At 41.6% G+C, this 27,585-nt stretch overlaps 2 protein-coding genes across 4 annotated transcripts in view; one reads left to right on the top strand and one right to left on the bottom strand.

Moving 5' to 3' along the window:
* TFG (trafficking from ER to golgi regulator) overlaps positions 1-11,960 on the top strand; it is a 31,627-nt gene extending 19,667 nt beyond the window's left edge. For 2 of the 3 annotated variants that reach the window (XM_080613750.1, XM_080613749.1), the window contains exons 7-9: positions 2,016-2,156; positions 9,048-9,137; positions 11,254-11,960. In XM_080613750.1, the coding sequence (XP_080469876.1) occupies positions 2,016-2,156; positions 9,048-9,137; positions 11,254-11,624 (602 nt within the window). In that variant the 3' untranslated portion in view covers positions 11,625-11,960. The remainder of the gene's footprint in view (positions 1-2,015; positions 2,157-9,047; positions 9,138-11,253) is intronic. The other variant, XM_080613751.1, reaches the window with a different exon arrangement.
* Positions 11,961-14,011: 2,051 nt separating this feature from the next.
* Positions 14,012-27,585, bottom strand: part of ABI3BP (ABI family member 3 binding protein) — a gene marked incomplete at its 3' end in the record, with an annotated part of 147,773 nt that continues 134,199 nt past the window's right edge. The window contains 5 exon segments of the mRNA XM_080613490.1: positions 14,012-14,127; positions 16,523-16,636; positions 20,431-20,592; positions 21,581-21,610; positions 23,100-23,179. Of these exon segments, the coding sequence (XP_080469616.1) occupies positions 14,012-14,127; positions 16,523-16,636; positions 20,431-20,592; positions 21,581-21,610; positions 23,100-23,179 (502 nt within the window).

Genomic DNA, 27,585 nt, shown 5'->3' with positions numbered 1-27,585 from the left:
AAAAAGGAAAGCAAAACCTGATTGTAATAAGTGACTCTAATCTTGATTTGTAACAAAGCATTTTATTTTGGATATATTAAGCTGTCTTCAGTATTCGCTATTTCTTTTCAGAATTCCAAAACTTGGTATGTTAAGGTGTCATAACTGTGTTTGCTAACTTTTGTATACAGAATGTTGAAATGTTGCTTTTGCTTTTAGCAGTGTGCTTCAGCTGGGAGTAGAAAATGGCTTACTTATTTTACTAAAAAAATATAAATACTTATTTAAATTTGTTGTATAGACTAATTTAACTGATATCTGCCAGTGATAGGAAAAGAGTATCCACTGCTCTGCTTTGGGTTTGACCTTACAGTTCATGTTCTTGGCTTGTGTTTTGCTGTGTGGGTCAGTTGGAATGTTTTGTATGACCCTGCCTTTTCCCTGTTCCATTTCAAAAGTAAATAGTGCTAACTTTTTTACTGTTAACAAAAAGGAATAATATACTTGTCTGAACTGTATTCTTGAAGAGCTGCATGACTGCTGGCCCTACCTAGTAGTAGCATGGTAAACATAGAAAAACTGATTATACTAAACTGAATGCAGCCAACTTAAGACAGGATAACTGGAGTTAAAAAAGCAATGTAGAATATAATTGGGAGTGATGCAGAATATAGAGAAGTGATTTTTCACAGAATCTGTGGGTCTGGCAAAGTTCAGTGTAGCATCGAAACCTGAAGATAAAACTACTTTTAGCTAATGGGATGTGCTGTGTACTCTCAACTTCAGAGCAAGTAAATTTTATGTGATGTATGAGGTAATGATGCAGGTGGGTGAAGGAATAGCAACTGGAGCTTGTTTCTGCAGTATAGCTGCCTTGGCAGAAGTGTGTGGTGGTAGGAAAGGATCTGCACTGTGTGATTGCAGCTGTGCAGGATCCAAAGTTGTACCCACAGACAGAGTGGCTGTCTTCAGGTTGGGGTACTAGTCGGTGGATCAGGCCTATTGCATGATCTGTTCCTCCATGGCACATTTTTTGTATTGTCACAACACAGTCATTTCACAAACCAGGTAAAGATTTGGTGGTTTTTGAAAACTTACACTGGGTTGTCTCTGGACAATGAAGTGACGGAGTAGAGCATTCAGTACAACTGGCATAAAACTGGAGCCTACTGTTGAAGGAGTCGTTTTGTCTTGTTATAAAGTCTCAGTGTCACTTCATGCTTCGATCACAGCTTCAGTGTTTGTGTTTCCATAAATTTTTCTGATTGAGTGGGCTTGACCGTGCTTTGAATGTACAAAGAACTTCACAGAGGATTAAGCAGGATATAAGAAGTCCCATTTCTAAAGCTATAATCCTGCAGTTAATGTATGTAAAGGCAAAACCAGAAGTAGGCAGATTTGATTCCTTTTCTCCCTAATAAGGGTACCATGAAAACACAATTAATGGCTTGTTGGATGCGCATTTATACTGTGTAAATATAATGTTCTTTAAAGTGAACTTGAAGCAATTCTAATGCTTGTGCTTAATTTTAGGCATGTATTTTAAAGTAGTGTCTCATAGGTAGCATTCATATGGCTAGGAGCCTGGAAGATCCGTGTGGACCACAGTAAAACTCTAGTGCATTTGAACAGGTTCACGCAGCCTTTCACCTTTGCTCCAAATGAGAAAGAATAGGTATGTAGGTGCATGTGCTGTCCAAACATAGCAAGTCTTCAGTGAACACATGCAAGGTTAATGCTTGAAGCAGTGGAAGAAGCATGTTATGGAGGGGTTTATCCCACAGATGGGTCAGGTTCCTTGGAAGGATGAAATCTGAGTTGCCTAAAGACAGGTTGAAAATTCACCCCATATATTCACAGGAAAGTTTAGGTGTTGCAAATATGTGCAGTTCTAGCTTGGGTGTGACTCTCAGATGGAAATCTATGGAAAACTGAAAAAAAAAAAGTTAAAAACTTTGCAAAGGAATGGTCTTGTGCAAGAGTTTTAATCAAACTTTGTTAGTTTGATGTGCTGTATGTTGTCCTTGCTCCTCTAGGACCACCCAGTGCCCCTGCAGAAGAGAGATCGGGAACACCAGACAGCATCGCTTCCTCCTCTTCTGCAGCTCACCCGCCTGGGGTTCAGGCACAGCAGCCACCCTACCCTGTCACACAGCCACAAACTGGTCAGGTGGAAGGTAAGGAGCATGTTTTCTGCTGTGTAAAGCATGAATGATGATATCTGAATCTGAGGGATCAGCAGTTATAACTTCATATTAGCAGCCCAAAGTCAATACCAAACTACAAAATTATCTATTCCAATAGGCAGAAAAGCTTTTTTCCTGAAGTGCTGTTCAGCATAGAAACAGCAGATGGAGCAATAGCTTTATGTAAAGGTAGATGATAGAAAGTGAACATGGTACTGTTTTCTACTTGCATCTGTGCTCACTTTACTGTAAGTCAGATTTATATAGACTGCACAATACAGCTGAAGATCGTAGTTCCTATCATGCTCTGTGTGTTCAATCAAGCTTTCGCTCAGCTAACAGTTTGTTGGCTTGTCTTCTGTGAATACTCTTCATTTCTGTCTAACAAACCAGAGCCACTATTTCATTGCTTCTTTATTATGTACAGCACTGTGTTAGTCAGGTTAAAGCTTGTGACTGTCTCATTGCTTTATAATTTTTCTGTGTAACCCTTGAGAGCCTCAGCTGGCTCTCCTTTAAGGCTTAAGGTTTTAACTCTGGTGTGCAGATTCCTTTATACTATGCCCTTTTGCACATTTTTTTTTTCTTCTAAAAATAAACCTATTCAGAGGTTTGCTATGTTTGGGCATAATTGTTCTACTGATATTTTTGAAGAGCACTGAGCCTTCAGGTCTGCATAGTTTTGGAGGAAACTCTCTGTGGAATGACTTTGGTATTTCTGCCTCAGTAGGAAGTACAATGTAAAGTTGTTTCTCTGCTAGTGTAGAAACAAGTTACAGCCCTCTGATGCTTTCTGTACTGATGTAATGCTGAGACACTTGAGAGGCATTACTGAGGAGGATCACGGTATCCACAGTCACTTGGAATGTGTTGGCTGAAGGGCACTGTAACATTCTGACATTGTTGCAGAGCATTTGAACAGTTCTTAGTTACAGATAATATTTAAGCAGGCATGAATGCTATTGGTTGCAACAAAGCTTATGAAACACGTATTTTGCTGCTTTCAGCTTTGGGTTTTGGCTTTTTTTTTTTTTTTCCCCCTTTTTTTTTCCCCTTGCTTCCATATGAATTATTCAGGTGATATGAAGAAACATCAAGAGACGTCTTTGTAGCTTAAAGATACAGTTCTTCTGTCAGTAACAAGAAAACTTAATATTCAAAAAATACGTGCCCTCAGTTACTGAACTTGCATTTTATGAATTTAGTCTTTTTACTTCTGTACAGTAATGTACGAGGTTTTAAGTGTTGATGTTAAACTAGACTGAAACAAATGAAATGCTCTAAAGCAGTACCAGCACTAAGTAACACGTGACTGGCTGCTAATATCAGGGAAGGGAAAAAATACTTGTTTCAGCAAAACTCACCGTACTTGGGAAAGAAGTTGTCTAGGCTCATGTTTCAGGCTCATGTTTCAGAGTAGATATAACGATTTTTCTGAACTTGGGTTGAGGAAAGTGGAGTGCTTTTTTTTTTTTTTGTATTTTTAAACACTGAACTGTGCTATGCCTTTGCCCAAGTCCTTTTTTATTTTTAGGTAAAAGTACAACCGCAATAATTGTGAAGGTTTTGGTCTGCAGCTTATGCAGTTCTTATTATTGCCACTGAATACGTTAAGTATTGATTAGATTCACTGTATGAATAAAATAGGTTCAGTTCTTGAAGAGATCAGAAGTCATTATGGCACTTTGTTCATCAGCAATACCAGTGGCAGTGCTTATGCTGTGCCTTTATGCGCACAGTAAATAGTGGTCTCTTACCAAAGCTGGGTAATATGTGTGTAATTATCAACCTGAGGTTAGATTTTTTTTTAATTAAGTTGCTTTTACCCAAAGTGTTCAAAGACTTTATTTTGAAACAGGGAGTAGCTTTCCATACTTCACTGTCTGATAGCACCTCAGTCCAGTGGTAACTTGGGGACCTGTGCTGTTCCATGAGAACCAGTGCAGGACCATAGCCCAGCCAGATCTTTGGCTAAGTTTTGATGGTCAGGTTTTCAGCAGGATGGTCTGGTTTTCAGCAGAGCATGTTCTTGTTATAAATTAGTTTTAAAATACTAGTTGACTTCTGAAAAAAAACCAAAATACCCCAACCTGTGCTTCTGCCCCATCTTCCCAGTATTTGCTGAGGAAACTTCAAGGGAAAAAAGAGGCTTATGAAAGGTGGAAGAAGCAAGGACAGGCGGCCTGGGAAGAATACAGGGATGTTGTCTGGGAAGCTAGGGACCAGGTTAGGAAAGCTAAGGCCCAGTTAGAATTAAACTTGGCTAGGGATGTGAAACATAACAGGAAGGGATTCTATAGTTACATTGCAAATAAAAGACAGACAAGGGACAATGTGGGCCCTCTCTGGAAGCTATCAGGAGAACTGGCTATCCTGGATTTGGAGAAGGCTGAGGTTCTTAATGACTTCTTTGCCTCAGTCTTCACTGGCAGATGCTCTGACCACACCATTCAAGTCCTGGAAGGCAGACGCAGGGACTGTGAGAATGAAGACCCTAGGCCCACTGTAGGAGAGGATCTGGTTCGAGACAGTCTTAAGAACCTGAACGTGCACAAGTCCATGGGACCTGATGAAATCCATCCACGGGTCCTGATGGAGCTGGCGAATGAAGTTGCTAAGCCACTGTCCATCATATTTGAAAAATCATGGCAGTCAGGTGAAGTTCCCAATGACTGGAAGAAGGGAAATATAACCCCCATTTTCAAGAAGGGGAAAATGGATGATGCAGGGAATTACAGACCAGTCAGTCTTACCTCTGTGCCTGGCAAAATCTTGGAGCAGATTCTTGTGGAAGACATGCTAAGGCACACGAAAAACAACAAGGTGGTTGGTGACAGTCAGCATGGCTTCCCTAAGGGGAAATACTGCCTGACCAATTTGGTGGCCTTCTATGATGGGGCTGTGGAACTGATGGACAGGGTAGTGCAGTTGATGTTATCTACCTGGACTTGTGCAAAGCGTTCAACACTGTCCCACATGACATCCTTGTCTCTAAATTGGAGAGACATCAGTTTGGTAGCTGGACCACTTCATGGATAAAGAACTGACTGGATGGCCACATGCAAAGAGTTGTGGTCAATGGCTCAATGTCCAGTTGGAGACCGGTAACGAGTGGTGTCCCTCAGGGATCAGTGTTGGGGACCGGTCTTGTTCAACATCTTTGTCGGTGACATGGACAGTGGGATTGAGTGCGCCCCCAGCAAGTTTGCCGATGACACCAAACTGTGTGGTTCGGTTGATACTCTGGAGGGAAGGGATGCCATCCAGAGGGACCTTGACACGCTTGTGAGGTGGGCTGATGCCAACCTGATGAAGTTTAACTATGCCAAGTGCAAGGTCCTACACCTGGGTCGGAGAAATCCCAGGCACAGCCACAGGTTGGGTAGAGAAGAGATTCAGAGCAGGCCTGCAGAGAAGGACTTGGGAGTGTTGATGGATGAGAAACTTAATATGAGCTGGCAGTGTGCGCTCGCAGCCCAGAAAGCCAACTGTATCCTGGGCTGCATCAAGAGGAGCGTGACCAGCAGGTCGAAGGAGGTGATCCTGGCCCACTACTCTGCTCTCGTGAGACCTCACTTGGAGTATTGTGTACAGTTCTGGTGTCCTCAACATAAAAAGGACATGGAACTGTTGGAACAAGTCCAGAGGAGGGCCACGAGGATGATGAGGGGACTGGAGCACCTCCCGTATGAAGATAGGCTGAGAAAGTTGGGGCTGTTCAGCCTGGAGAAGAGAAGGCTGCATGAAGACCTCATAGTGTTAGCGTCAGGACAAACACATAACCATCGGAATGGTTATATGAGGTGCTTTATTAAGGCGCCGAGAACCAGGGGTATGCATCCAAATCTGATTCTAACCCCGTCACATTGCGTTCGCAATTTATACGTTAGAAGTTTCGCAATAGGTATCAGGGATTACTTCATCAGTCCTTTACGACATCAGCCTCTCCTGTGCTTGCGCCGACCCCTCTGGTGGTCGTCTGGTGGTCGTCCTGATGAAGTAAGGAGTCTTCCTCACTCTGTCCTCTTTTTACCTTGTTCTTTGGACAAATCCCAACCATTATGTGGATACGGCATTCTTTTATCTTCCTTTGGTATGTGGTTCAGGCTTAATCTTTGGTTCTGTTAAGTTGGAGTTTCTCAGTATATTCTTTTCTACATTCCCTTTACTTTACAAGGTTATATTTGTTTCTATTCCTAAAGTCACCATTGTAGCGTTTAGTTATAAAGTAGCTAGGATACAAACCAGCACAATTGCAGTATTCAGTGTATGAAGCTTCTCTATTGATTTATGATTTCTAAGCACAATCGCCTACTGGAATAGTGTCTAAAATACAGAACAGCAAAGTTACAAAATTTTAACATATGTATAAAGGCTTTCTTTGCAAACTGCAAACTTTTCGAATATAATCACTGCTAGAATGGTTCCAGAAAATGTCACCCTCCTCTAACAATAGCAGCCTTCCAGTATCTGAAGGGAGCCCATAAGGATGCTGGGGAGGGACTGACTCTTCATTAGGGACTGTAGTGACAGGACAAGGGGTAATGGGTTAAAACTTAAACAGGGAAAGTTTAGACTGGATGTAAGGAAGAAATTCTTTACTGTGAGGGCGGTGAGGCACTGCAGTGGGTTGCCCAGGGAAGTTGTGAATGCTCCATCCCTGGTGGTGTTCAAGGCCAGGTTGGCCAGAGCCCTGGGTGACATGGTTTAGTGTGAGGTGTCCCTGCCCATGGCAGGGGGTTTGGAACTAGATGATCTTAAGGTCCTTTCCAACCCTAACTATTTTATGATTCTATGATTCTATTTTGAGGATATAAGTAAAATGGTGATGCCCATCATGTGACAATCATTCTGGTTATACCAGGGATTATTTTTTAATTCAATTTTTGCAAATAGATGATACTGAAAAAGACATTTCAGCATAGTGCTGTCTCATTTGGCATGCCTGTGCTTTTGTATCACTAAATCCACTCACAGAACATAACCAGTTCTGTACAGATGTGAATGCTTTTTTAGTCATTGCTGAAATGGATGCGAAGTTCGTTCTTGTAAGCACTTCATGATCTTCTAGGGATGAGAATTTTGTGTGAATACACCTATTTGTCTTTTTTCCTGAATCAGGCTAAAATGGCTGTTTCAGTGCACAGGAACAATGGTAAATGCTGGCACGTCCTTAACTGCAGTAAGTGCTGCTTAAGTACAAAACCAGACACTGATGCTGTAGCTCATCTTGGCTTCAGAGTAGAACTCCAGTGAGAGGGAAAACTGTGTTTAAGAACCAGTTGGATCCCTGTCTGCCTTCATGGCTGTAACAACGACACTGGGACACTTCTCTGGTCCTCACTAAAGCTTCTACCCTGGTGAAGACAAGCAGCCTTCTCAGCTTTGGAAAAACTCCCTGCTGTGACAGGGAGTTAGAGCAGGGCTGTCTTTCACAGCACTTTACTTGGAGAGTCCAGCAGGTGCCGGTGTGATCATTGCCTTAGCCTGTACGTAACCTGAGACAGGCAGCCTCTTGCTGCTTCTCCCAGAACATCCTCTTCGCAGCTCAGTTTAAGCAACAGAAAACATGGTTTCCGAGTCTCTCATTCTTAATTATCAAGCTAACAGGCTTAAATTCTTTCAAGCCTTGTGTTTAGCACTCTCTTCATCACACAATAACTGCATACCAAATAATATTTTGATCACTTTAGTGTGAATGTAAGATACTGTTGCTTTCAAGCTGCAAGTAAGGCAGAGGAAAAAAAGAAATAAGGAGTTCTTTTAAAGCAGTGTGCACAGGGTCTGGGAGGACTTGGAGCAGAGCTGAGTTGCATTTGTCTTGGTGCAGTTTAGAAGATAGCCTTTACAGTGTATTTATACCCGTGCTGCTTTTTGCAGAATGAATAGCAGTAGAGTAACACTTGAAGTTGCTAGAGTAACACTTGAAGTTGCTAGAGTAACACTTGAAGTTGCTAGAGTAACACTTGAAGTTGCTAGAGTAACACTTGAAGTTGCTAGAGTAACAGTGAAGTTTCCATGCCTGCTCCAGCTCAGCGAAGCTTTGGTTGTGGCAGGTAATTGCTTTTGTTCTGTGACTGTGCCTATTAACTAAATTGAAAAAAGGCAGAAGCATGAAGCCTGAACAAGACCTGTAGGTGAAGTCTGAACAAATATTCTGCCTCTTCTTTCCAAGAAATTCGGAACAGTGAATTTAGGAAATCTTCACACTGAATTGGAATACCCAAGCTTAAGAATGATCTTATTTCTGCTTTAGGGTGTATGCCCCGCTCTCTTTAAGAAAACTTGGCTTATGGCAAGTCAGATACTAAGAGACCAGTGACTTATCTGGAAGATGTGGTCAGAATAAATAATGTACCACTCCGCTTATAGTGCTTACATGCGGAAATATTCTTAAAAACCTAATATAAACAGATAATCTGAGGACATGTTAAACTTCTGAAGTACTTTAATTTACCATGCAAATTCTGGAGCAGTTATCAAGATGCTCAAAGATTCCTCCTCTGTTACCCACCAGAGTAGGACTGATTAAGGTGCATGTCTTCTGGCATCTTCTGAACATGTGAAATGGTCTCATGTGCTGAATTAGAACTATTTATTCATTTGGAGATAGACAAGCAGCATTTAATCTTTAGAACAGCATGGTTCAGAAACTAAAATCTGTAGATAGATTTCAGTTGGTAACTGCTACAGCTAACACTCAGGTGGAACACATATATTCAAACTTCACCCAGCATGTTCAGGTTTCTTGAAAAGATAACATTTTTACATTTCATAAGAGGGTTTGTTTCTGTGATTTTGAGTTGTTAGGATGTTGTTCATTGTGTGTTTATAACATAGCTAGGGTGCTGGCCTTCAACTAAATACGTTTTTAATCCATAGGTCAGATGTATCAGCAGTACCAACAGCCTGGTTACCCTGCTCAGCAGCCGCAGGCTCAGCCTCAGCAGCAGTATGGTATGCAGTACCCAGGTAAGCAGCTTGCTCAGTTCCTGAGCCTGTGGGGCAGGTCAGGGTGCTGAGCAGCCACAGTACCCATGGTTCTGATGGGATCTGGCACAGTTCAGAAATCACTAGAAGAGAACACTGTAGCTGTCTGTATTTTTAATACACATTTGAAGTTGTGGTGTTTTGATCCAACTTGGTTGTGACCCAAAGTGGACTTCATTATTGATCAGCAGAATGTGTTGTTAGAAAGGTAGGCAAAATTAATCACCTGAAGTAGGAGCCATTGTCAGGATTAGCTTCTGCAGTCTTGGGATTCTGGCAAGTGACTGAAAGATCCCATTTTAGCTGACTTAAATACCATAGGTATATAAAGATGGCCCTTATTTCTTGCATCTAGAATGATCTTCGTGAAAAAAATCTAGTCAGGTGAACACTGATTATAGCTGTCATTAACTCCTTAGCTATTATAAGTACTGTAAATTTCTGAGAAAAACTTTCTGGTGATAGGCTTTTTAGTTGTTGATTTTGCTGATGCCTCAGGTAAAAGTGCCAGTAGACTTTTAGCAGCAGTACTAAAACTTTTGGTACACTGATGGTTTATGTACAGTCAAATATGAAATTTTTGAATTTATTTATGGAGAAATTCCATTTTTTCATAAAGAAATATATTCACTTATTTGGGATAGAAGAACCCTAGAAAACTTGGAACTGAAGGTTTAGGGCCCCGCCCTTGTTCCTGTGCACTGTGTGAGAGCTGGTTAATTTGCGTCTCTAAATGGTACCTTGTTCCCTGCAGATTTCTCACCCCCCACCCCCCATGTATAATTAGAAGACAATGACAGACTTTGTGAAGTGTAATTAAGAAGTAACAAGCCTGTTGGAAGTAGAAGGGTCTGCCTGACATTCTTCAGGCTTAAAAACTGTGAGGGGGTAGTTTCCATCTGGTTTCTAGTCATATCCTACCATCACCTAATCTATTCTTTTTACTGTGAAAGCTGTAGTGCAGGGTGAGATTCTGCATTCTAATCTACGTCATCCTTACCTAAGAATGAAACTCCACCACAACTGATCTTGGTGCCTGTGCTTCTCATAACTTAGTTCACAATTAACCTGACCCTTCAGAAACAGTCTTTTTCGAGGACCTAGCGACAGCAGCCTTTGAAGATCTTGCCTCAAAGGGTTTCTTGTTTGTTTTGCTGTTGTTCTCATGAGTATTGTCTCCTTTGAAACCCCTGTCCCCCGAGAATGGGATCTATTCCCACTCTTGTACATCTACCAGGCAACAAAGTGGCAATTTACTCATGGTAGTAAAACCAGACCCTTCAGAGGTTTGTCTCATGAGTAAATGTTGATCTGGGTTTCAAGGTGAGTTTATTTACTCCAGTGCATTGTTCAATCCTTACTCTTTCTGTTTAGGGCTGTGCACTCTTAATAATTCGTGTGTCTGGTGTTTAATGCTGACAGGATTCCAGTCACTGGAGAGGTTTCATTGCAAGTAGCTGCACGTGTGTTTCACGGTGGATAAAAGTAGCTGTTTCTTCATAAAAGGAGCTGTGTCATTTTGAAGCTTTCAATAAGGGAGACTTCCTCTGGGAAGCTGCTTTTATACATAAAAATCAAGTTTGGGACTTGATGGACATGTTTAAATGGAAGTTCTGTGCTCAAGTATTCTGTTCTGCATAGCCGTCTCATATTGAGCTCTAAAGAGCTGAAAACACATATGATTTGATCAAAGGCATGACTTAAATTTACACCCTGACAATATTTTCATGGCAGAGTGGTTTTGAGTTTTTATCTGGGGGAAAGGTTGCATTTTGCATCATTTGCTAATGACGACTTTTATTTTTCATGTGATGTGATGGCAAAATACTATTTGTTGGGTTTTTAATTTGTCAGTCATGAGAAAACCGTTTTGTAGTGACTATATACAGTGTTGCTGTGCTGCCAGGGTAGGGTTCTGACAACCGGGCAGTGTGCTTACTCGCAAGGCAGGAGCAATTGCAGTTGCTTCTTGGTTTGCCTTCCCTGTGCTTCCTGCGTTGTTTTGTGTTTGTCGCTGTAAACAAGTGGAAAACAAAAGCTCTTTCTGCGAGTCCCACGGTTCGCCGCGCTCTCACCGCTTTGCTCTTTGCCTTTCCAGCAGGCTACAGCCAGCCGCAGCCACCCTCGCAAGCCCAGCAGTTCCCGGCCTACACCCAGCCCGCGACCCCGGCTGCGGCTCCGGCCCCGGCGGCCGCCGCCGCCTTCCCGGGCCCGGCGCAGCAGGTGCCGGCGGCGGCGCCGGCGGCGCAGTTCGCGGGGGGTGGTTACCCGCCGCAGGCATACGGCTCTGCGCCGCCTGCACAGCCCAGCCCTTACGGCGGCGGCGGCCCGGGCTCCCAGGCTGCGGCCGGCACCTACCAGCCGCGGCCCGGCTTCAGTCCCTCACCCAGTGGGCCCAACCCGTATGCCCGCAGCCGGCCGCCCTTCGGCCCCCAGGGCTATGCCCAGCCCGGACCTGGCTACCGGTAAGGAAGTACTGGCCTGGACACCTGTGACTCCATCCTGAGCTACTCCAGGTATTTCAGCTGAGGTTCCAAAACTGTAACAAGGCAAAACTGTAGCTGTTATCAGTTCTGCTGGGGGAGGGGAACGACCAAACCAATCTTTCCTGCTTCAAATTGTACCTGCTTCCTCATTTAATTTGGGGCTGGGTGGTTTTAGGGAAACACTTCCTAAGTGTCTGTAAAGTGATTGACATTCTAGCTTGCCTTTTGTGAAGGACAGGAACGGTAGCCCACTTACCAGGCTTGGTTTTACTAATACCATGGTGTACTAAATTAGATTGATTCTGGAGGTAAAACTAGATGTATTATAAATTGTAATGCTCACATGGAAAACTAATAAAACCCCTGAATCTATTAAATGCCTGGTCTTAATTTGAGAACTGAGAATGCTGAACACGGTAACTGGGTGCATGGTGAGTCTGCAGCCACCAAGGTGAAGATGCTCAGGTTGGTAGGAGAAGAGGCAAGAGTTTAGGTGTGTAAATGGAGAAGGGTTGTCCATAGAGCCTGCTCTTGCAGAGGTTACGCAGCAGGTTTTGCTCTGTCTGCTGTTACTGACATGTAGCCCTTGTACCAAATGAGTAGGAACCAATGCACATCTTAAAGCCCCTTACCAATTTTGCTTTTAACAGGAGCAGGGGGAGAACTGCTTTACTGCTTGAAAATTTAGGCCAAATACATATTTTTAAAACAGAACTCTTAAAAATGAACAACTTTCCACAGTTCTTAGCCACCCAGAAAAATTTGAGAACGCCATTCTAGTGGCTTGATTCTGAGCCAAGAAAAAGCAGATCAAGAGCTGTAGCAAGTTTAGTGGCACATGTGACAACATGGGCAAAGCATTCTCCCAGATAATATTTTCCATCGTATGGATTCTAGGAATACATAAAACTAAGCAAGGAATCTAAAAACCAAAACTGGAGTAAGCTGCTTGAACTCTACAACTTACGAATTAAGCAGTGAATATACTTCCTCCCTTCCGGACCTCCCTGTTCCCCTGTAAGCTGCACCTCCTGCTGTTTGTGCTCTTCTCAGCCCTAATGCCTCAGGGGCTGGTCACACCGGTATGGAACAAACTGCTTGCTGAAGTAAGCAGCATTTGCCACAGGAGCTAGTATTTCTTTTCATGGAAAACATTGAAGAAAACCACTTGATTAAAAAATACTTTATTAGGAGTACAGTGTACCTGCAATGTACTTTATAAAGCATTTTCTATAAATGATTATTTCTACTATATATATATCTGGCTGTTCCTATTCAAATTTTTTCAATACTTTAGTAATGTAGTGAATAACACCTTTAAAAAACCCTACATCTCTTTAGTTCATAAATGGTCAAGCAGTACAAGTAGCTTTGGGAGAGGTTTTAATTAACTGTAAGGCAGTTTTAAAGTTCAGTTATCACTATTTTCCCTTTGTCCCCAATGAGCACTTTCTTGTTTTAAATAAACCCGATTATGCTGTAACAACAATAGCTTATTATTTTCCCACTTCATTTCTCTTTCCAAGCCCCCTGTATGTACACTTAGCTTTTGAGCCAGGAAGTCTCAGCCTCCAAAACTACATTCCTATGAAAAGTTAGAGCCTTGAGGGGCAGTTCCATGTTTGTCACTCTTTGTGCATAGGCACCTGCTTGCTTTCAGGTAGCCCAACCACCCACTGCAGTCCAGCTCTGCAGCAAGGGGTTGAATGTGCTCTGCTGCTGGAGCTGGAACCTTCGGAAAACCCACTAACCTGATGATGCAAAGCTGCATGTAGAGCAACCTCCCTCCGTGTGCTGGCAGGAGTATAAACTGTTTGTACAGGTAAGGAGACAGCAATTCAAGTTTACTGGTTGCAGGATATTAACAATTGTAGTGTCTTCTCTATTTATGACAGATCGATCCGGACAGGGAGCTTATGGCACTTGTGTTGTAGAAGACCAGTGAATACTAAAGAACTAAAACATGTTGCATTCCATGACCAACTCTGCCATAACTGTGCCTTAAACATTTATTGCAACATTGTGATAAATAATATACACACTGTTATCTTTTAAAATACCGTATAAACCATACCTCAGGAGTAGGGAGCCAGCTTCCCTACACAGTATCTTACAACATAGCCCTAGCCTGGCTGGAATTTATTTTTTAAATCTAAAAACAGGTCTGTAAAACTGGATAACTACATACAGTAAGCAGCTTACGCTAGTACACAATTAATGTAGTATTGGCATTAGACTTGTATAAACCCTTGCACATCAGCAAACACACTGCAGTGCCAGGTGTACTGCAGCCATTGCTGTCTCCGAGCCGATGCTGGGCAGTCAGGCGGGTGGGAAGTGCTAGGCCCTGTTTCCACATTCACCTCGCATCTACCATTTCCCAGGGATTGATGTTCCGCACTCGTACCAGCGAACGTAGTTAATGTGGGTCTCCCCGCCGATCTTTCCAAATTTTACAGGTTCCTGACGGATGGCCCTGAAAAATCCTACAGCAGAGAACAGGGTTGGGTTTGCATAGAGCTTTCACATGGCACCTTCCTTTGATTACCCTGTGATGTCTGTGTGCAGTTCAAGGGCGGGCTACACTAGGCCCTGAGCTGTTAGCTTGCCTGCCACGCACAGCACTGTGCTGCCCCTGCCCTGAGCACACTGGCATTTGCCACCCAACTGCAACACAAGCAGCAGCCCTTGGGATGGCTGCAGTGCAGGAGAGGTGAAACCTCCCTCCCTTTGAGGACCCAGCACTCACCCATGGGTGGTGCTAGCAGGGCTGGACCAAGATTCTTGCCTTAGTTCCTCCTTGGCTGCTGGAGGCTTCTCTAAACAAGAGATGGTTCCCATTAAATGGTTCCCATTGCAGCAGCCTTGACACTGCAGTAAACCTAAATAAAACCTGACAGCTGGAGATATTTCACACTATCACCCCATCCCCAGGCTACATATTCCAACTGTTTCATATGACAATTCACACGCTTGCCAGTCAAACAGTTAAAGTGAGCCCTTAGTGCTGAACTTAACCTGATCATCAAGAATGTGTGTGTGGCTAAAGCATGCACCTGTGCTCACACATACACACAAATGGCTGTTCTGCCACTAACATGCAATAGTAGTCATGATTCACCCTGCACTTTGGGCAAATGGGTGTAGTTAATTCCAGTTTGAACAGAACTTGTCTTGCTGCAGTCAGGGAGGAACCGCACAACAACGGACAATCTGTTCTTTCATTGTTCTTTCTAGTTCATTGACTAGAAGACAAGCTATGGCGGAGGTGGGGGCTTCTGTTGGTTGTTTTGTTGGGTTTTGTGCTTAGATTTTTTTTTCTTTGTCTCTACAAAATGAAGGTAGCTGATGAATCCACTCAGTAAATCCAGTCGCAGGAGACAAATCAGTTTCAAATGTCTGGCACAGACTCACTTAAATTAAAAAAACAGCTTAAAAGATTGGATTCAGACAATCCCTTACAACAAAGAAAACACCTTTACAAATGGGCAACACTGATGGGGAAAGGAAAAGCAAAGCCCTCTTAAATAAACAACTCCCCCAAGTAAAAAAGTCCCATGAGCAAACCCCCTTCAGCTCATTTACCTAACTGTCTTCGGGAAAACTTTGATTTTGGCACTTCAGTCTCCTTCATCTAAGTCGTCACATTCCTGTACTTCCATAAGGTGCTTTATAAATCATAGAATCAACTGGGTGGAAAAGTCCTTTAAGATCATGAAGTCCAACCATTACCCCAGCGCTGCCAAGACCACCCACTAAGCCATGCCACTGAGGGCTTCATCTAAATGGTTTTTGAACACTTTCAGGGACAGTGATTCCACCACTTCCCTGGGCAGCCTATTCCAATGCCTGATCACCCTCTCTGTGAACAAATTTTTCCAAATATCCAATCTAAACCTCCCCTGGGGCAGCTTGAGGCCATTACCTCTCATCCTGTCACTTGTTACTTGGGAGAAGAGACCAGCCATCTCCTTGCTCTATTCTCTTTTCAGGTAGGTGTAGAGACCAATAAGGTCTCCCCTGAGCCTCCTTTTCTCCAGGCTAAAGAAACCCAGATCCTTCAGCTATTGCTCATAAGACTTGAAGCACTACCTTCAGGGTGAAGCACTACCTTCAGGAAGGTTTGGACAACACACTGATACCGTACCAACACCAGTTCTGCTATCTTCCTTGGTAAAACACTCCCTGACCACTCAGCCGTGCACATCAATGCTGCCTGTGTTGCTGCCCTTCAAGGGCATGGAACCCCTCACAGCAGCATTGCTGCCAGCAAGCAAGGCAGGCGCTCAGCTGACAGAAGGACAATCTTCTTATGGGCTAGCCTCAGCAACATGTGAACCATAGCCATAGGCATGGGGCAGGCTGCATTTAGGAAATCCAGCCCCATGCTCAGTCAGACCAGACTGGAATTCTAGGCACTCAGTTCAAATGAATGCACACAGAATTACTGCAGCATGGATTATTTTTTCCAGTAATAACCTTTAGGTGTTTCATTAGGACTAAACAAAGCTGTTTAATCCCAGCTGCTGATTTACTGCACTTTAAATCAGCCTTGCTAGTTCCAACATACCACGTCACGCCCCTCTGCAAACACAAATTTGTGGTTGGGTTTAAGTATGTAACACTAACTGTGAATAATCTGTTGGCATGTTTGAGACAGGCAGGAGGCTGTTTACTACCTGACAGAACCCGAGTCATAACCTTCTTTTAATAAGTCATTGTTCAACTTCAAAAGCCTCTCAAGTCTGTTCTGCTTGCAAAGCAAGTCCTACCTTTACATCACCCGCCCTGGCAGTGGGCATTGCATCCACCACAGGAAAAGGAAACATGAAAACAAAGGAATTGCCAAGGTTTGCTACAGAGAGAGGCATAAGGAATTACCGTCTCTGACTGGCAGATCTTCTTGCTGTCCTGTCCTTCCATCTAAGAATGAGTCTACAAACTGGCAGTGATCTTCTCCATGGCCCCGCTGGTCTCCTATGTTATAAAATTTTCCTGAAAGCAAAGAAGCAGCAACATTCAGTAAGGGCTGTTTCCAACAACCACCGGAGGCCATGGGCTGTGCAGTTTGCTCCGTGGGGAAGCCAAGGTGAATGCTACGATTCTTTTCCTCCCAGGATCTGTAGCTGTAATTTGAATATTATGCGCATACTCCAAGTACAGTGCTCTTGGCTATAGAGGAAAGTGCCCCATTCCTGGCCAAAACCTATACCTGAATGCACTTTTTCCCCACCTTACATTTCATACAGTAAGCAAAATTCTGTTATTACCTAAAACCTCATCCTGATACTACCAAAAATAAGGTAAGTTTTGCTAGTGATTTCAACATGAGACAGATTTGGTTCCCTGTCACAGAGCCCCAAGTACCTTCAAAGATGTTTTTGTGTCACCTCATAACACAGCCAAGCCTGTTTTATAAATCATCACATTTTTACAACATGTATGTGCAAGTGATAGCCTTTAAGAAATAGATGATCCCAGTATAGTAACTGCTATCCAGAGCATGAAGTGTGCCCTTGTATTTATTTGCAGGATTGCTTAACTTGACTGCAATTGAGTAGAAAACAAGGTCTCAAATGCCCCATGGAGCATGTGCTGACATTGTGGGCTGTGCTTACCCTGTTAACAAGAGGACTCACACCGAAGGAGTTCTGACAGGGAGATGTTTTTACTTACTGATTTGGTTTGCTGGACATTAGTAATAACTTAGCTCAGAAGATGGAGGAATTGATGCCACACTCTCTTCCCAAGCCCTGGCAGGAAACTCTTTCAGATAAATGTACCTTTTTCTCTAAACTCCTTTCATAGCACTTGTTCTTACTATGCTCAACCTTTGGCTGTGGGGTTGAAAGAAAGGGTGAGAGCCTTTGGATACAGGCTCAGTACTCAAGTATGAGCTAAACAGAAAGTCCAGTTAGATGCTGGGTGTCTTGAATCTGTGCCAGTCTGGCCATTTGAGGGGTGGTGAGATGGCTTATGTTACTACTCCCTAAGGTGCGATTAATAAAGGAGCAGCCTACCAATAAACACTCTTTTTCTCATATTTTTGTGATCTGATCAGTGCTTTGCCAAGAATCCCCACCTCCAGCTGATGGTGTCTGTGCACACAGTTATTCCCTAGCTTTAGAAAATTATTTATGACTATCCAGTTCTGGCTGCAGGCATGCTTTTTTCCGTAGGAAAACTGGCCAGAGGGAGTTCCTTTCAGCAATTCTTCGGTTTGAAATGAAGAACATTCAGGCTGCCCAAAACAGCATTTTTTTTTCCATGGCTGTTGAAGGTCACACTTAGAATTCATTTTTTCCTCCCCTTAATAAATACTTTTTTCTTTAGGTGGTCAGCTTTTCTGGAATGCCTGCACTGACTGCTCTGGAGCACTGTTAAATGAGGTCAGCAGTAGATGCTGTTTATAGAACAGTCCTGGCATGTGTAGCGTAGATCAGTTTTTTCTTCATGAGACTGAATAAACCAGATATTTTTATGGCTAACAAAATAACCATAACTTTCAGATATGCACACACTCTCCTGGCCCACAGCGAAACCTATGCATAATTCCAACAATTTCTATACATAAATTAGAGTGACTATTAACTTCTTACTACCCAACTCTTTCCATAATAAAGGAACACACTTAAAAACATTCAGCTGACAAATGACTGGATTCATCTTTCTCATAGGGGATAGCAATTCCAGCATAAAGTAAATTTTTCTTTTTTTCCAGTGTTCCTGTATGGGTGGTCTTAAGAAAATTAGTTACCATCTTTGTTTTATACATTATGAATTCTGCAACTCTAGACATAGAAATTCATGCTAAAACCAGTATGCAGTGATATGGTTGTTGGCTGCATTGTACAACAGCATCTGCACAATGCACCCAAAGTTCAAGATCACTGTGCTGCTTAAACAGCAAAGCTCCAGAAGATATTTTCAGCATATGGTGGAACTGGGGACCTCAGCACAGCCCCTCACTGCTGGCTGGCGCTGGCAGGATTTCATTCCCTGGCCATGGGTGCATGGTGAGATGAGGTGTGACAGCGAAGCACATCTGAACAGAGTCTGGCTTCAAGCTGGAAACTTCTCACTCACACACAGAGGCCCATGCCATGGCAGTCTCACTTAGGAAATGGGGGGGGGGGAACCGGCTTTCCTTCATCATAAATATTTCAGTTCTTTCAAATATTGTGACAACTGGTCAGCACTGGTCGTAACAACTCAAGTGCAAGAACCACGGTTGGCAAGTAGAATGAATACAATGTGGCTACCATCATCTTTCTCCAGCAAGTTAAATCACCACCCTTCTAGCAAGAACAAAAACAATCTAATGAAAACGGGAAAATGGGCTCCTGATACATTAAACTTTCCTTCTAAGAGTGAAGTAGCTTTCACTGCAGTGTTAACTCACTTGATTTAGGGCTAAAATTGAGTCCTGCTAGATTAGCACTGCTATTTCCTCTACTGGCTGGTTTTGTGATACTCTATGCCTCAATGCCAGTGTTTGTCATTTGATCACAGTTGGTTAGTACAGCAACAGTTGAATGAATGATTTCTCTGTTCAAAACAGTCTCTTTTATTCACATAACTGCGAAGGTATTGTTTATGTATGAGGTATTGTACTTGCTTTCCTTCCTTGTCTGCTCATGGGAGCATGGTAGCAGGTGCAAGGCCGTACAGCTTAAAATTGTATTGGCATGGCTGCCCTACCCTCTCCTGCTCTTTTCTTTCCATGTTCCTGTGTACAGAGAGCAGAGTCCTGCTCCTGTGAAGTGCTGAGCTCCAAGATGGGGCAACTTTGGATTACAAAGCCACAGTTTCTCCTAGTTAATGTAATTCAAAGTAATGAACATACTGCCTCTAACTTGCACTCAAAAGATATTTCCTGTGAGCAGTTATATATACTCCTCCTACTCTGGCTGACATACTATTATTGTTGTGATAGAGTTGTCTGTGCAGCTCTGATAAAAGACTGAAGAAAGCCAGGATCTTGGAATGGATTATAAGAAGTTAACGTATTTCTAAATATAGCTTGTACAATCTACATGAGACACAAAGTTCTGCTGAACTATCACCTACTCTGAAAAACACTTTATAGGCTGTCTCCCCAGCTTATACACAGCATATGTCACTTGATTCAGGTCTTAAAGACATCACACTTCAGTGGCTTCAGACACTGAACAAAGCTTGAGAAGATAAGGCAAGGAGGCTGCTGCTAGTAATACAACAGAAGGCGGCAGAGGGGTGGAGCAGAGAGGAGAGAGCTTATAAGCAAAACTACGGAATGTGATAACAAAATAAAAATGTCAACACAGGTAAGTAAACCCTTGTTGACCAGAGTTGCAGCTATTTATTTATAAGTAATGAAGTAACCAGATATTTATCAAATGGGATAGGAATGACTGAGTTCAGTCCTGGTCTTAAATGAGGCCCTAATTGTCTAATTAAGAACTACTCCAGGCTACCCTTTAAATACAAATTTGGCACCTTCACTGGCAGAGATGTGATCTATCTCAACTTTCTGTATGACCGCTGGGATACTAACAAGTACTCAGACGAATAAAATCAAATGATTGTCACAGAGAAGTAACTCTTGAGTCTGAAAATTCAGTATCAAACACATCAATGATTACTGAGCACAAGCAAACTACTGTGCTTAGTAGTCCGCCTATGGATCTGATTTAACACGGATGATCACACTTCAGCAGAGCTGGTCTATGTTAAACCTCTTAGTTCTGGAACCATGATATCTTTAAGAAGTGTATCATGTGGACAACACTGATTTGAATGTCTCTTACCTGTAAGTGAATCACTAAGGTATATCTTGTATCTCAAAGAGTTACACAGCTGCACACCTACAAACTTCTTATACCAAGTCCTCTTTACATATTGTTTCCCTTTGCATTCTGAATAGGTGTCTGAATTGAATGGGATTTCAGTCCAGATAGCATCCTTTCCCACTGCAGGAGAAGAAAAAAAGAGGCTGAAGTATGATGCTGCACACAAAATTATGTACAACAAATACATTCAAATAAATAGAATTAGAAACCTTGATGGAGCAGAATGCACCATGGCACCAGTCACCTGCATTTTGAACATGAAAGATCTGTCAGGGAAGCACCAAAGGCTGCAGATATGACTGATGCAGTGAACTGCTCTCTGTGTGTGGTGCCAGTCTGGAATAAGCTCATACTAGCACCTTGTTAGGGGGACAGTGTCTGTGTGCTGGCAAAACTTTCATTCACAAGGTGTATGATACAGTCACTGTTTTTCAGTGTGTTCAAGCCAGGACAGTCAACTCGCAGCAAACTGTATGTGATTTAGCAAAAATACACATAAAAATTAGTGTCATGAAGTACGTGGAAAGAAATGGGTGTCTCAGTGTTTGTCGAAGTGATGCCCATTACAAATGCAAAAAGCAGCCAAATTTGCTTGAGCAATCTCAGCTTTTCTTCAAAAAGTCCCACAAAAGACAGCGAGAGCCTCTTCTAAGTGTCCTAAAGCAGAGCTGGATCAAGCCTTCAGAAGTAGGAAACTTTTCTAAAGCACAATGGCAGATAAATAGCATCCTCTGAGTTGTGCTCTGTTAACTCACTTAAAAAGCAGCGTATCTTACTCATTTTGCAGAGCTTTCTTTTGCCTTAGTGACAAGGCTGGGAAAATATGAGGCTGTCCTTGGCTCATTTGTGTACATTGGTTTGAAGCCATCCCAGCTGCCACGGAAGCACCACATCACGTCGGTTGTGTTCCGTTCAGGTAAACAAGCAGCCTGGGATGAATTCCTTACCAGGGGTATAGGTGGAAGGAGTGAAATCATGTGTGAATGCTTCTTGATTCCATCATTCATTTAATTGGTGCAGGGCAGCCACCCCTTTCGTAAAATTATGCTATCTCATTTCTGACAAACTTCCTGATCAGAAGACACTGTACTATACATAAAAGGCTTACTTGAAATTGGCTCGCTCACTCTTGGGTCCGCTGGGGGAAGAAAACAAACATTCAATCAGATTCTGTAAAATGAACTTTCCCAGTATTTCAATGGAAAAGCATTGGTAAGTGTTTTTCTACAGCTGACCTAAGCTGTAATTGGTGAAACAGAAAGAGTTTTGGAAGAAAAGTTGAGTTTTGTACCAAATTAAATTAAAGGGAATATATTTTTATGTGAAACTACAGTATCAACGGGCTTTTAAAAATTTCACCTATGGAACAATACCAGTCAAACACAGTTCTAGTAAAAACAAAAGCTTAAACCCATAACCAGCAAACCCCAATTCTACTGCATCTTTTTTAAAATTTCATTTCCAAAACTTAAAATAATAAAAAGGACCCCTCTGTAATACTTGCCACACAAAACTTGGCTATGAAAGCCCAAAAGTGAGAAATGGATGTGTGCAATTAAGAAAAAATAAAACTGACTGTACAATATAAATAAAATAAAACTGACCGCTATATAGCAGACAGAACATAAACCTTGTCATTCATGAAAGCTACACTTGGCACAAACATTTTTTCAGTTTTAACAATTTAGGATTACAAAGAATGCATTCACAGTTTTTAAGTATGTGTGGCATAGTCTGAACTCCTCCCTGACTAATCCCTTGCTCAGCCAGAACTCCCATCATCAGTGGACTAGATGAGGACTAGATCTAGCACTAGATGAGGACTATTATATTACTACACCTGGCTCAAAATGCATACTGAAAAAAAGGCTAAATTTATTTTGTGTTTTATACGGTCCTTAAGTACTATCAAACCATAAACACTCCTACACAAAAGATGTTATCATGCTTGTATAAAGTCAACAAGTCAACTGTAGTTAGCCTCACTGGGATCTGGAACAGAGAAAGCAAAGGCAGTCTCCAATTCTCACCTCTGAGTCAGATAGGACTTAACTTGGGAACCACCTATGGTCAAAACAGGCTTGTATACACCTTTTTAACAGTTTCACAGGTGAGTAAACAGAACAGAAGGGGACATACTGGAACAACAGCTTTTCCCAACTGCTATTTCTCAATCCTTATTTTAGCCAAAAGACATCACTATTATACAGCAGCCTTATTGAACAGGTAGCAAAGGTGCCCATAAACACACCAGCCCAAAGAAAAAACCTTATGTTCCCCATCCAGAAGTCATTAATGAGTTTGATAGATACAAAAAGGTCAGCAATACTAATCTTAAATGACTGAGTCTTCTCTAAGGAACTAGGTTTCTTCATAACAAACACGAAACTGTGCTCGTCTTTGTTTCTCCTGCAGTCTGGCCATCATACATCCTTACACAATACAGACCTGATCTCAGCTGACCTTCCAGGCACTACCATAACATGTTCAGTAGTAAAAAGCCAGTCTGGAGATAGTGAAGAGCAAGACCAAATGCACAAAATGAAGCAAGAGAGCCTTTCATATATCCCCCAAACTTGAATAATAGAGCCACTGTAAATGATGGTCAGACCTTTGGAAGCTCTCACCTGATTCAGTACTGAATGCCACAACATTACTACTTGGACCTTCACCAAGAGGGTTTCTAGGTTTCACATGGAATTCATAACTGCGGAATAAAATAGAAGAGATGATAAATTTGCAAACCAAGCATTCTTTCAGACTCTGGAGCAAGCAAACTGCCAACACACACTTTGGTGCTACTCGCCTCTGGGAGAAGAACAAAAAAGCCTCATTTCTTGCTCTGAAAACACTGAAATAGTTTTTGTCCTCACTGTATAAGGCCTCTCTGAACACATAATTTACCAGTCCTTTTGATAATTATTTGCACACGTAATATTAACATTTGATTTAATGCACCACTGGTTTAAGCCGGTCTCCTCTCACATATGCAGTTTCAGCTCTGGCAAAGGGAGCAGTTCAGGTGAGGTCGGAAACGATCTGATAAGTAGAGATTGAATAAAGCACATCATTGCTATTTATTTGCTTTTTTTTTTTAACTCATAAGAACACAAACCTCCAGTTCAATGCCTCTCAGGCCCACCAACAGTGATAGACAGGGCCAGTGGTGAAACGGCATGTCTTCCAGGATAGGAGCTCAGCCAAGGCATAGATCCAATTACTTGAATATACGTTAATAGCAAATATATGAAGTAATGAGAGATTTTGTGCAGCACCTCTTTCTTATCTCTTTATAGTCATGTCACACACAAGTCTGTACTGTAGATACCTCATAATCTCTTTTCATCACAAGTCACAGTGCTATGAAAAAGGAATAGAATGAAGAAAATCCAAGCCAGGCTTCCCTGCTTAAGTTTCTCCCATGTCTTAATAATTTATTACAGTCATGGACAGGCAAGACAAGACAGCTTCCTACTGCAGCTCAGCTGAAATTTACACTATCAATTAGAAGCTCTAGGTAAACAGATATTGACAGTTGCAAAGCTAAAAAATGTTACACAGAAGACACCAGACAGGTGAGGCAGAAAAGAGAATTACAAGGGTGGACAATGGACACAGCTAAGATCTTGCATCAAAGGCAGACCTGGAAACAGACCTGTTTCCCCTTCGTCCCAGCAGACACTAACCCCAGCCAACTGTTTCTCAGCTCTCCTGGCCGCAGGCTGGCAGCACCTGGGATTTTCTCACTACTCAGCAATGGCTCAGTGCCTTCCTGTAGGACCTGCATGCCTTCTATGCCAAAGCACCCTGATGAGTAACATGTATACACATCCAGCTAACAGTACCCTCTTCACGCCTTCCCCAAGAGCTGTAAGCAATCATCTGTTCAACACATGCCACTTGTACAGACTTTTCATGTGCTTTGAGTGGGTACATGGTGAACATCTCTTAACACAGAGTGTTTATTCATCAGTGAGAGAGATCCATAGGACACGAGTCATGAGGATGGTAGGCCTGTAAAATGAGCCCCAACTTATAGACTAAACACAGAGCAAAATGAGAATCCCAGAAGTGTGAAATTAAATATCCAGCTCGTGACTCGTGAAGGATTCCTTACCAATGATAACTTGGTAGCTCATGACTATAACAGCATTGTAATGTATTGCTGAAACTGTTTCCAAACAGCAATTTTCTAAAGAAAAAAACCATATCACTCTCTGCAAACAGTTAGAAATTTGTAAACTCCATTTGCAAGTCCCTGCAAGAGACAGAATAATTCAATTCAAACTTTGGATTACCTCTCATTGCTTCTTGGCTCTTGCAAAATGTGAACAGCTAGCTAATTAACCTCAGTGGACTAATCATGCAGTACCAAGCAACTGTTTTCCATCCACAGTTCTTCTAAGACAATATTTAACTTTGAAATTGCTTACATAAGCAATTGCCTTTATTTCTAGAGTTTTCTTTTAAGGGAAATACTTACAAAATTTGGCATGCTGAACAGATGCATTGTGGATAATACACGGATATTTCTAAATGAAAGATGGGCTTGTTTTGAGCTTTAAAAAGTCTACTTGGAGTAATCTTACTATTTATTCAAACGTGCCGCAAGACTACTTTGAGCAACTCAGATTACTGTGGAAGGGGGACATTAAATAAATAAATAATAAGTTCTAGACACAAAATCTTCTTCATGATCAACTTGTTTAAACAAATACATGTTTTTAAAAATTGGATTTGAGCCATTAATATCCACATGCAGTACAGTAACTATTTTGGTCAAGCAGTATTCTCATCTGGCAGGAAATGCCGTTATACAGAGCACTGCAACAGAGCAGTTGGAGATTCCTCCTGAAGAATCACTGAAGCATAAATGAAGATTTGCTAATATGCTGGGTGTTTTAAAGTAGTAAAGAGGATGCATTTTGGGCAGTGTACAAATTAATGCATGTAGAGATAAAAGACTCCAAAGAAGTTTTCCTGCTTCCCACACTTGGGAAAATAATGGTAAGATTGAAATAAAGAACTCTACATACAGAGATTTCAGTTCATGTAAACAAAATTGGAGAAAAGGAAAGTAATAAAGAAATGTCCAAATTTTAGCTTCATGGTTTAGGGGAGCTTCTTATTAATAATTTTAAATATGAATTGTTTTAAACTAAAATTTATAAAATTTTATAGCTTCATGGTAGGTATTTTTACAGATGCCCAATCATCATGGGCTCCTTTCCTCTGCAAAATTCAATCCTGAGACAATAGCAGTGGCTACAACTGTACAAGAACAACAAACAACCACTTTTGGAGATGAAGAGAAGTAACTAGTTGATTGAAAACTGAAAAGGAGAGAAAGGAAAAGTTAGACTGGGGTCACAATTTGATAGACTTTACAGATCTAACTGTAATTTTGCAGCCATGATGTGGTTCTCTTCATAAAAAAAAACATTTAAAGTCTCTGTTTTTGAGTTTCAGGTGAAATACCTGAAAAATAAAAATAAAATGGTGAAAAAGGGTACCTGCTTCCATATTATGCACTTCTATACAGACCACAAGGGAGGAGAAAAAATGCTTAGTGATTCATGAAAGTATGTAGGGCAAAGTTAATAAAAGGAAATAGTTAAGCTATATAATGATTATCCCATGGCTATCTCTTAACTAGACTTACTCACAGGAACCTGGAGTCTATATTGTATCTTTACATATGTGTGCCTGTGATGACAAAAAGTTTGCTACCCTCAAACACCGAGAAGATTGCTATCTTACAAAGTTTGGAGACTAGGCCTCCCAAATCCTCCCAAGCTGCATAAGACAATAAAAGTCCTTGTGCAGATTAAATGGACTTGACTTCTGGTATTACTGTGCAGAGCATATTTTTCCACCATAGGAAATCACTATTCCACATGAAACTTTGGCAGACGCAGCTGCTTCTGCATTTTTCAAAGCATGCAAAAGGAGAAGACTGAAGATTGCAGAACTGAAAATAGGTGAAGAGAGATTTTCACCATAATAGGAGGACTGGAGCAGTTGCGTACAGTCCTGGGATTTCAAGTCATTGCTGGGGAGATGCTGGTGGTTTGATGACAATATCACACAGGGCTGTCTCAATGTATACACTGAGCTTCTCTGTTTCTGCGGTGTGTTTGTATAGCAGCATGATCTGACATAGCAAATAAAACTAGGTTTAAGAAACGGGAGGGAGGGAGCGAAGGAGGGAGTGCTGGGCTTGTTTGAGGAGTCCTTCTCTTAATCAAGTTGGGAGAAGGGCTGGGAGAAATAGGAAATGCTTACCCATGATCCTGTCATCAACAGCAATCTAGTACAAAAATCTGTTACTATTCTAATAACAAGTACAAAAACCTCCAGCATTTTTCTGTCACTTTGCATTTTTCTGCATTACAGCTTTCACTGTAGTGCCCATCTCTTAACTGTTAACAAAAGCTAAGCTCTTTGCATCAGTAGATTTTTTTCCTTGTATGTGATTAGCACAGTTTAGATGCTAACTGCAATACAAATCAATACTAGATAATGGTAATAACAGCATGAGCTGTTATTGTGAATTATTTATTCATATGGTATGAATTATTGTGTACAAGTGCACAAAAAACTTATTCAGTAGAGGGCTGATGACTTACTTGGTATGGCCTTTGAGTAAATTATAGCAACATTCTCTTTGTTTGTTTCATACTTTTTGTAAGAAGTATAAAAAAATTTTTGAAGGAAATCATCTACACACATTATAAAAGCAGTTTGGTACATGCACGTATTCTACACATTTCACATATACTGCACAGTTCTGGTTGGTTGGTTGGATTGTTTGGTTTTGTTTTCTGGGAGCCTTGGATTTTATATTTCTTAAAACATTTTCTGTTATTTATATTCCTTAACAGACCTCATGGAAATATACTTTGCCTCAGAACACAATCAAACTCAAAAATCCAAAAGAGACCACTCAAAATTATTTTAAAAAGGAGAAAAGTAGATTTGAAATCACCAAACTGTTTAATCAGGGAAAGGGTCAGCATCTAAAGGGAGGTTTTACAAAGCTGTGCAATGCAAGAATCACAGCCCTTTTTTTCCTTATTAATACTTGTTTTCTATTAAAAATCTACACCAGCA

The sequence above is a fragment of the Psittacula echo genome (genome assembly GCF_963264785.1).
Source record: "Psittacula echo genome assembly, chromosome: 3".
NCBI lineage: Eukaryota > Metazoa > Chordata > Aves > Psittaciformes > Psittacidae > Psittacula > Psittacula echo.
The sequence above is the reverse complement of the archived record's forward strand: the minus strand, read 5'-3'. Positions and strand labels throughout refer to the sequence as shown.